The 11628-nt window shown below is 33.7% G+C and overlaps 1 protein-coding gene across 8 annotated transcripts in view; it reads left to right on the forward strand.

Annotated features, from left to right (window-relative positions):
• LOC129750864 (uncharacterized) overlaps positions 1–4587 on the forward strand; it is a 165054-nt gene extending 160467 nt beyond the window's left edge. For all 8 annotated transcript variants that reach the window (XM_055745977.1, XM_055745982.1, XM_055745980.1 and 5 more), the window contains one exon: positions 1580–4587. In XM_055745977.1, coding sequence (XP_055601952.1) covers positions 1580–1681 — 102 coding nt within the window. In that variant the 3' untranslated portion in view covers positions 1682–4587. The remainder of the gene's footprint in view (positions 1–1579) is intronic.
• The last annotated feature ends 7041 nt before the right edge of the window (positions 4588–11628 follow it).

Consider the following 11628-nt stretch of genomic DNA (forward strand, 5'->3'; position numbering starts at 1 on the left):
TAATTATTTTGACATTGTTGAGAAAATCTAAACTTGAGAAAAAACGAACTTTAATATGAATTAAAATCTCATAAAATCTGCCAGGATATCTTTTAATGTCTACTTCATGCCTATCCTTTGTGCTCATTTTTGTTTATTATGTAAATATTTAAAACTATGTTAACTATGGTCACATATTAACAAAATATGGGAGATTATCATACATGCAAACGGACAAACATGTTTAAAAAAGGCTATTCTGGTTTAAATGTTTTAACCATTTCTTTTTGTTACGATCGTAAGGTCATAAGTTAACATTTCACGATCACATTTTGGAAGTGGCTTGGATGTTTATAAAAAAGGGTGAAATGTATTTCTGCGAAACTCAGGCCCTCATTCTTTCAGTGTCTGCCCTTAAATTTCTCAAACGCCTCGATCCAGCTCAAATTTGTAAAAAAAACACGTTTTGAAAATATAAATAAAAGGGATAATTTATCTTTTTGCGAGGTAATTTTTTCCACTCAGCTTTCTTGGTGAATTTGACCTTTTTTTCATTTACCTAGCAAAAAAAGGAAATTGCTGCATCGGAAAACGTTGGCGGGCTTTAGTAGATAAACGAAAACGATTTTCCTATTTCTCTGATTCGTCCAAAACTGAAAAACGAACAATCAGATCCAATAAGTGTGATTTCACACACTATTTCCTTATCTGCTTATTTCGAATGACGTGAAAATTTGGGAGCTGCATGGTATGTGAAAATCACACATCAGGTTGACAGCTCCACATATTTGCCGATAATGTGTGAAATTATTTAGTGAAATTTGTGAAATGAATTATCACTGTTGGCCTGCGGCCTTGGCGTAATGGTTAGAGTTCAAGTCTTCTATGGTAATAGTCATGAGATTGAAACCCAAGCATACAAATATAGCTGTTTTTGTGGTTTTAGCACTGACCATACTGACTGGACAGTCGATTTCGTTTTTTGGATAATTTACGCACTCTGGAATCGATAGTACGCAATATCAATTCCAAAGTGCGCTTCGATCGATTTGAAGAAATGCTATCCCAGTTAGAAAGTGCCACCCGACTTGCGCAAAAAAACAGGCAATTCAGACGATAAAATCGTACAAAACAGGTACATTTTTCCTACAGGGCATTTCTATCGGAAAAATTGTAGGTTCGCCACCTGCCGTCGGTATTGCGAACCTGCTAAATATGACGAAAAAAATTAGCCAGAAAATGAACGAATTTTTGTTTCAAGTGTCCTGTCAGTATGATCAGTGGTTTTAGTGTGGTTTTAGCATTTGTAAAATGCTAGCCATCATAACATCGGGAAATGTGCCTACACTTAGAGTCAAGGAAAAAAGATTGCTTCAAAGAAACATGAAATTCCACTGAGTTCCCGTAGGATATGTATTTTTGTTAAAAATAGAAACTTATTAGTCATCAATGTATTCTTTTGATTTTTTTTTTCATGAATCATTTATTTTAATGAACTTCTCATTTTTGTTTACATTCAACTTAGAGGCGCTTGTCTGAGTATCAGAAAAAAAAAGTTTAGATACGCATGAATTTTAATGAAATTTTTTTTTCTTCTCAGCTCTCGACGACGACCAAACCGAACGGCACCACCACTGTGATGATAACGGAGCATTTTGTGAACGAGAAGTCTTTCCACAAGGAAGCCGCCAACAACGTCTAGAACGAATGGTCCGGTTCGATTGGGGGGAACAAAAACCAAGGTCTAACTTCCGGTCATATAAATATTAATTGAATATCGTAGAGGTTTCAAGATGTAATTTGATGGCGCTGCTGCAGCTGCGGTGGAAAATTCACCATCATTGGACTAATTTTTTTTCGATCAGGAAAGCGTTTTTTGGGAGACGATTTGATTTCGAGGGAAGCCACAAATGGCGTCCTGTACCTTATTTTCGTGTTGGATGTAATTATTGACGCCGAAGCCACCGACGAAGATAGCAGCTACTCGATTCGTGTTATTGAACGCTTTATAAATATTTGATAGATTTTTACGTTTGGACCAGAGAAAAATGTTGTTATGCTGTGCTGTGGCATTGATTTGCAGTGATAAGCTTAGTTGGTAGTGAAGAAAAGCCATTTCAGTTTTTTGTTTTAAGATTTGATGTTCATTATTGACGTAACAAGGCTTGAAAAATAAAATAATACTGTTGATGAAAGTTTTGTTTTAGAAGAATGGGGGATAAAACGGCAACAGTAAAAAAAAGATCCACAAGAATACTTTTAAATCATTATCAGGCAGCCATTTTTCGAGGTCGCATAATGATCGTATAAGCCCCATAAAAGGAGTCAATCTTAGCAGTAATAACATTGTATGTCACTTTTATGATGCATATACATACGACTCTGATTTATGGAATCTGTACAATCAATATGTGACTTCAATATAAGCTAGGTTTACTCGTTCCTTGTTTTATAATTTTGACTTAATGTTCAATATTCATACTAAAGTAAAACGATGTTGCTAAACATGACTTATTGAATTTGAATTTTTAGATTTTTTTTAATAATGTAACAAATCTGCAACCAACTACAGTTTTTCTCCTTAGTCATTTTAATACAGGCTGAGAGTTTTTTTCAGTTAAATTGGAAATAAATCCTTCAGGGAAGTCACAAACAGTTTAAAATTAAACCAATTGTTCGACCAAACAGCCTAGTAGAGATTATTGAGAGGAAATAATTGAAACAAAAATAATGAAACCAAACACACAAAGAACTAAACTTCCCATTGCCTAGCGTTGTAAGTTTCTCAACCTTAACATTTAGAGTAGTGTTTTTCCAAAGATAAATTTAAACGTAAAATTGTAAGAGTTCCAATTTTTTCAGTCGATTCTTTCTTAGAGACCGTGGGGCGATTAAATGGGAACTAGCCGATGGGGTGGAAAAGCTCAGGAGATTTCAATCCCTAGCAATAATGAATAATCGAGCGGGGAAAAAGTTCTTCAAAATAAAGTAGATTAATTACAATAATAATGACATCAGCAAACAGCAGTATCACAAAATTATTACTAAAGATTAGAATCGCTCACCCAAACTAATGCGTAGTGCAAAGTTCGCAAGTTTTTCCCAAACCTTTTGAATATTATGCAGATTGGTAAACAGTAACAAAAATTACACAACACACTGTACCGGAAATAACATGAGAGGTACGAAAAAACACTCAAAAGACATATAGTAATGGATAAACTTTATGAAAAATGGTGGTAAAATTATTGAGTAAAAACAAAAAAATAAATGATGGAACTAGAAGGATGAGGTCGAATAGAGACGAGGAAAATATATGATATAAATAAATATATATATTCATCAGCTGTGATCATTTAGTAATTACATGATTAGGAGGACACGATATAACACAAACACACTGTTCTAGGTAAATGTAATCGATAGAAAAACATAAACAGTGTAAACTAGAAAATGACGTGGAAAACTAAACAATGTGCGAGGGCCTTGCGAAATTTTCGAACCAACAACGGAATCAAAAAGAAAAAAAAACAACGTCGCTAGGTTTTTGAGTGGAATTTATTTGAGAGTTGAAGTAAGTCATTTTTTCAAATTATATCATTTATTCTTAAAATTTTAATCTATTGAGTTTTGAATTCGGAATCTCAATTCTGATTCTGAATCAAAACTTTGGAATCTGAATTCGGAAATTGAATTTTTAACTTAATCTGAAATTTGATTTTTGCTTCTTATTCTGAGAAGCTCTAAGCTCTTCCACTTAAAGCTGAATTTTGAGTTGTTTGTTTCTTTTATAATTTTAAAAATTAAACTATTTTTCATAGTTTTGTTTTTGTCACTTTTGATTCATTCGTTATTTTATTATATTTATGAAACACTTTTAATATTTTTAAAATAAAATTTCGTTCTGTATTGTTGATTACTTCTTACAAAATCAAAAAATAAAAACAAATGGTGTGGAATCGAGAGAAAAAAATCAAATCAGGTTAACCCAGAGCCAAAACAACCAGCAAATAACGAAATCCTCAAAACCGGACTGAAAAGACAGACATTATTCTACACATGTTTATTTTCCCCAAGTCCTTTTCCTAGAAACAGAAGACGACCAAATTATGTTCATAAAAGATGAATTGTGCTTATATTTTTGTTTGTAACTGTACAGCCGCCAGAAAACCGAAAAAGACATTGTGTAAATAATTTTACCAAATTGTAATTTAGTGGGGTAATACTTTTCGGTTAAAGAATTTGTACAGCTTGGGTAAGTTTCATTTTTTGAGTAAGGAACCGGCTCAGACGTGAGCTCAGAGAAAAGATTGAGTTTTTAGCAGTAAGGATTCAGTGTGTGAAAACAACTAAAACGGGAGGTTAGAAATGAATAGATACTATGCCTAGAACCAAAGAAGAAGAAAGAGCAAGAGAGAGAAAAAAGTAAAAAAAAAACAGATAAATACACCAATTGTAGGGTGAACCAAGAGAATGGATGCAAGAAAACAAAATAATAAACCAATTAATTCTAATTAATATTATTTTTATGAAATTGTAAGGATAATTATTATATTTGAAATCTAGTGAACAAAATTATGAAATTCAATAAAGTTCGTTCGAATCGAATGTTGCGTGTTACTTCTGTGATTCGATTTGGGGCCCTCTTGACCTTTTATCATACATCTACAAGGCAGTTCGACGTCTCCTGTTCTTTTTTCCTGGATGTGGTTGGGTAGATAATTGAAACATTATTTTTTCACCATACCACGTGTTTGCTGTACAATGTACAAAATGAAAATCGATTCGAGACACGTGCATTACTAGCACAAGCCCATCGGATATCTTTGGTGGCTTTCAATCTGTAGGCTGACAGGAGTTCTGTGGAAACGATGTTTTTAGTAAGTATCTCAGCATCAAATGTTTAAGGAATTGAAAAATTTATTGATGTCATATTTTCCAATTTTAAATTTGACATCATTGTTCCTCTGAATGACCGCAGATTTGATTTCATCGAGGCAACTGAATTTCTTCGCTTGGGTGTGAGAATATATAGATCTTAAGTAGTTAATGCAATCCAATGTATTTAGTGGAATGAAATTCTTTTCGCCCATTAAAATTGTTCCGGTAACTTGATTGTTTGAATACTTTGAAGTGCTTTAAATATAGCTTAGCTTAGCTTGGTTGACTACTCATATCCACCTTAAATCATTGAACTCGAAATGCTTCACTTACAGTTTTTTTTTAAATCGTTTCTAGAGAAACTTCGTATTTTTTACATTTTATTTCAAATTTTACATTTCGAATTCCATGATCGCTGGCGTGGCTAAGCAGAACAAGTTCCACGTCGCCAATGGTTGCTACTCAGCGATTAATCGAGGCCATAAATTTTACACAAAGTCCAAAAGAATGGTGCTTGGGATTAGCAGCCATTCTCATTGTACAAAACTGAAGCTTTCTTTTTTTTAAATGATTTATATGATTAATAACGGCGCCGGCCACGTCCTTATAGTCAATGGAGAAAAAGGAAGGATTATTAGTAAGACATTCTTTAAGTTCAACTAGCAACCTCTCGCTACCGCACTCCAAAATTTTGTTTTGGATTAGTCAGAACCAGATATAAGCTAGGGTAATTTGTTGGTTTTTATAGTGAAAGTTATCTATGAACCTTGACAAAAAAGTTTGGATCGGATAGCAAGGATATGTGTTGTACCAGGAGGGTTCCTTTTCGTGTCCTGGGCCGCTTAACTGTGTGTTTTTTCGGAATTCGCCCACGGGGGCTTAAAATAAATCGGAACTCCTCAGCTACCATGTGCTGATTTATTCTGTCTTTTCACGGAAGAAAGACTGGTGATCTGGGTTATTAGATGGTGTACAAAATTTCAATCAACTCGAAAATTGAATCCAATCAAAAATGAAAATAAAAAAAATTAAATGAAAATTCTATAAAGTGATTCATGGTGGCTTGAAGAATGATTTTTTATCGTTCCCGCATCGTGTAATGTGATTTTTCTACCCATGTTTTTGGGTTCCAAACGTTGCCGGTTTAGGCTTGCTATGTTTTTTTTCGTTAGTCATACCTAATTAAATACATGAAAATAAAAAATGGGATATGGATTCGCTGACGAATTAATTTAATAATTTTCTTGTGCTTGAGTGTGGTGCATTTGAAATACATATGAAACTTCAATAAACTTTCATCACGCATGCTGGTTTTCGCTTTAATCCACAACGCTTAATGGAGAAATGCAGCGCAAAGATAAGTATCCATTATAATTTTCTACTCACTTAATACTTTCGACAACTTTGAATTAATAAAAATAAATCATTGACGCATGCATTACGATGATCTTGTTTTAAAAATTTAAAACCGTAGAAAAATTGTAAGCTTATTATTAGTGGACAACGTTTTATGTAAGTAAAATTATTAGAGAAAATTTTTGAAAAAAATCTTTCGAGTCCTAAACGGACTTCGAAAGGTTTTATGTTTTACTAATATTTTTTTTCTCTTCTTTATTTTCAAGAGCGAGTAAAGGCACTCTATCCTTGGTCGATGACCAGAAATGATTGTACACCGAAATCCAAAGCAATTCAACTTAGAAAACTAAAGCTTATAATTTTTAATAACGTTTATTAATTTCATAAATTTCATAAATTTCTACCAAATGCTTCTCTTCAAGTTTTGTGATTTCTGTGTACAAAATAAATCATTTCCAGCCTCTAAAGGATGGCCCTAGTGATTGGAGTAGCTAATTAGCATTAAACATGACTTCTTCATCAAGGAGCAATTTCTTAGCATGCTTCCAACGATACTGCCCATTTGAAACGTATGGTACTGGTGGTCCACGTTTCTTCTGTTCCTGTGTTCCAAATGTCTCTGCGTTCTCTGCTCCATGGTAGGCCCAACCATTTTATGTTTTTGATCATTTTAATGTTTTTATGTTCAAATGATGAAAAGCATAAACAAAGACAAGAAGAATAATAACATACTGTTATTATTCTTTGGGACTCCGACTTAAGTTCTGGCTGTGGAAGTACGATTAGTGATTAGTGATTAGTGAGTCAGAACCAGATATAAGCTATTATCACCAACTATGGAAACCGTCTATACGTCTGCGAATCCATATTTAAGTATCCAATGATGGGTTGTGTTAGTTGGTGAAAGATAGAGATAAGGATCCATTTTGGTAAATGGTGCGATCATGAGTTTCCTACACCTCCTATGCTCCTAGACATTTCGTAAGGAAACTCTTATTTCTATGAGGCATTTGGTAAAGGTCCAATAAAAATGGATCGAGTAAAATATTGAAGGCAAATCAATACCCTCCAAAGTTCTTCCTTGATAAACTAGCTCGTTTTCCTAACCGTAATCCCTGTTGAAACAAAGAGTTTGCGAAAGGGCTTTAATGGTTGAAGAATGAAAGCAACTTGAAATGACGCAAATTTTTCCAATTTGTTTTTCTATGAATAGGTATAGCCTTTTTGAAAACTCTTTGATTCATTTGAATACTTTGAAGTGCTTTAAATATAAACCACAAAGTCTAATGAATAGAATTTTCTTTTTTCTAGTTCTGTAAATTTTCCTGAAAAAGTCCTGTACAATTAGTCTCGTAAAACTTCCTAAAAACGCGTTATTTTTTTTTTCAAGTATCTCGTTTGAAGTAGTTAATTTATTAATCTTTATTTCCAGCCGGAAAACGACTTTAAACTAGGGTTGCTATCCATACCTCAAAAGCGGGAAAAGTCCCGCTTTTTTGTTTAATGTCCTGCCGTCCCGCTTTTTCCTCAAAATGTCCCGGTTTTTTTTCCTAGAAAACTTTTATAAAGTTCACTGACTTATACTGGAAAAAAACAAACTTAAATCTAAATTTAAATTCAATGGTTCAATACAAAAAATCCTTTGAATACCGTCAAACGGGGCATAAGTTAGATGCAACGTTTGTATACCACAACACTTATTTATTATTTTTCTTTTGATATAATGTAATAGACTGAGTCGATTTGGGGTCATTTTTGAATTTCTCAAACCCTGGGGTCTTAAAAGCTTCGTCTTGGTCCAAAACTCATCCATGATTTGTTGCAGAATTTTAAAGTAACGTTTACATGAGTAAATTTGAACTTTTAGGTTTGTATGGGAAAATTGAATATTTTGTACTGAAAATTCAACATCTTTTTTGTTTCTTCTGGGGAACCGAGCCAGCTGATGGTTTTTGTGCCAATTTATTAATTTCTGATTGGAAATTTTCCGCTGAACAACTTTGTTGGAGATCGTAACTTCGTATCTTTTTAGGCAAAAAAGTTATTAGCAATTTAACAGGGGTATGTCTTTTTGCATTGATAAACAATAAACTCAATTGACATCACTGCAGGGTGCCTAGCGAGGTATTGCATGAATACTTTTCTTGCAATACTTCGCGAGGCTCCAGCAGTGATGTCAATAAAATTTATTGCTTATCAATGCAAAAAGACATACCTCTGTTAAAGAGCTAATAACTTTTTTGCCTAAAAAGATACGAAGTTACGGTTTCCAACAAAGTTGTTCAGCGGAAAATTTCCTATGGGAAATTTATAAATTGGCACAAAAACCATCAGTTGGCTCGGTTCCCCAGAAGAAACAAAAATGATGTTGATTTTTCAGTACAAAATATTCATTTTTCCCATACAAACCTAAAAGTTCAAATTTACTCATGTAAACGCTACTTTAAAATTCTGCAACAAATCATGGATGAGTTTTGGACCAAGACGAAGCTTTTAAGACCCCAGGGTTTGAGAAATTCAAAAATGACCCCAAATCGACTCAGTCTAATAATGTAATAAAGTTATATTGAATGATAAAAAAAATGATGATGACATAGTTTCTTACATCGTGAGATAGTTTTTTGAAGTATTTGATCCTCACATAAAATTTCAAAAAACGAGCAACAGATGTACAAATTTTTACATTTTCCGATACCGTTAAAAACTTTTGCCCAGTATGACGGCAGATAAGTTTTTCAATAACGATCCGCCAACTGTAACGTTGATAGTCGCGAATGCCATATTGATGATAAAACGGAAATAATCGAAAAAAAACTGACTGATTCACAAACAATTAGCCTAGCATCATTATCGATCATGTTTGTTATTCATTGACAATCATGAATGTTTCAAAAGGAAAATTTGAAGAAATGCTAGGACCGCATGTTGACAAAATGTGTTGAATGGACTCAACACTTCATTGCGGTTAGGTTGTAGTGATTGTTGCCTTCTACGCAAAACAATAGTAAACAACCATCTGATAGCCTCCATGGATCGCTCAAAACTGATACATATCAGTTGTGATTCTAGGAGGTTGAAAATCATCAAGGAAGGCAATCACTATCGAGACGCTCAATACTGATAGTCAGCGTCCTTCCCTGACACAGCTTGTTTTTTTTCAGGAATGTTTCAAATATAGGAGCATCGTTGTCATGCATAATTGTGGGGTGATTATGAACAAGGGGTAATTTTGAACAAACGCCGTAACCACCGTTGGGGTCATAGTAGGGTCTCAAAACTGATTAAATGTGATAGTCTGTCATTCTATTGATCAGTTATAGTTATAACTTGCAAGTCTAACTGTATAAATTTTGTAGTTACAGTTATTAACAAAATGTATGTCTCTGAGAAACGAAAATCGTTTTGAGACGTGTCTTATCAATTGACTCCCTCGTCAATGTGAATGGAGATAAATTGTTGTTTTTGAAAGTTTTTCGTTTGGTAATTGATGCTCCATGTGGTGTGATATGATTTTATGTTGAAAAAAATTTCCACCCACGCACAAAGAAGTGTTCATATTTACCCCATACTTTTCAAGATGCGGGGTAATTATGAACACGCGTTTTCTCAGCATTGGTTTTTGATTAAAATTTACTTTTTACCTTCAAAATCACGACAACCATACAAATCTTGAAAATAAGCCTAAAACATTACTTTATATTTTTTAAGAATGGTGGATCTGTGATTATATGAAAAGATGCCCCCCAGCTATGTAAAACTGAAAATAACCTATAACTTCTCAACAGTAAATTTTAAAAATCAATAAATCTCACTATAATCAGGGTGGCCACTCATAATCAATTTTTGATTTCCCGCATTTTTTCCCGTCTCTTTCCCGCATGGTCTCACGAAATTCCCGGTTTTAGTGGTTGATGATCTTTAAATGAATTTTGTTTCAAATTATGTTTACCATGTTTTTTTAATTTTTAAAACTATGTCACTCGAGTCGAAAATGTCAAACAAAAGAAAAAGGGTTTATAAATAAAAATATGTTTGATTATCATTTTTCAATTTTATTTGTACCTCAGATATTTTTAAGTATTTTAATTTTTTCGTCCATCAAGCTTGCCTCTGAATACACCTTCAATTTCTTCGCTTCCAGTTCCTTAGCCTCCTTTTCTGCCACTCGCTTTCTTTCAGATTCTCCTCCATTTTTTTTCTTTTAAGGACTCGACATATCTCGAGTGTGAATTGCGGGCATACTGGACTATACACTGTAAATTCTTGCCTCGATTTCCAGCACAAAAATTGCTGGAAACGTTTAGCAATCCAAATTTTTGCTGGAAACCAGCAATCGGTTTTCGAATTGCTGGATTTTTCAGCATTCGTTTGTGTTCTTGTCATTTTTGCTGAAAAATCAGCAATCGGTTTTCAAATTGCTGAACTTTCCAGCAATTGATCTAGTTTGCTGGAAAATCAGCAATCGAGTTGTCAATTTGGAGTTTGTTTTTGTTTCGTACGCTGAAGCAAGGTGAGATTCAATTTTACGATTTTTGGTTAAATTTATATAATTATTTTATTTTCCTCTATATTCTAGTAACCAGATAACAAGTCAAGGGTGAGCTTTTCTTGGACAGATATATATTCTCTAAAATATTCTAATCAAAGCTATTTTTACAGGTGGCGGATGATCAACACTTTGGCACAAAGCTGCCAGCCCCGGTGTTATAGTATATTGAAAAAAAAAATCGGTTTCTGAAAATAAATATATCCCTTTATTGAAAAAAGTTAGGAAAAAATTGTTTTATTGCTTATTATATGCACAGTAGACTGCCCCAAATTTGTATGGGAAATTCAAAACCTGTGAAATGTTATGCGCTGCAGGTTGAAATTGATCCTAGTCCTAGTACAAGATCTCATGCCAAATTTGGGCCAGATCAGATCACGGGAAGAGGTAGCTCAACGAGCCTGAAGTTTGTATGGGATTTTAACACATTTTGTTCAGGAGAAACACGAAAAACCAGTTTTTCATTAAAAGCTTTAGTTCCCTTCGGCCGATTTCTTTCAAAAACGGTTTTTCTTAAAGCTTAAATTATGATAAATATTTCATCCGAAGACTGCATTTCAATAAGAGTTAAGATGAGAAAGTTATTAAGCTTCAAAAATGGGCTAACTTTTCTAAGGATGGTATTCATCACTGTTAATGAGACGAGGCGGTCGAACATATTGACGCCTCATTAACAGTGCTGAATACCACCGTTAATAAAGTTAGCCCATTTCCGAAGCCTAATAACTTTTTTACCTCAACTCTTATCGAAATGCAGTCTTGGGATGATATATTTTTCATAGTTTAGGCTTTACAAAAACCCGTTTTTGAAAGAAATCGGCAGACGGAAACCGAAGTTATTGATGAAAAACTGATTTTTTATGTTT

The sequence above is a fragment of the Uranotaenia lowii genome, chromosome 3, assembly GCF_029784155.1.
Source record: "Uranotaenia lowii strain MFRU-FL chromosome 3, ASM2978415v1, whole genome shotgun sequence".
NCBI classification, from domain to species: Eukaryota; Metazoa; Arthropoda; class Insecta; order Diptera; family Culicidae; genus Uranotaenia; species Uranotaenia lowii.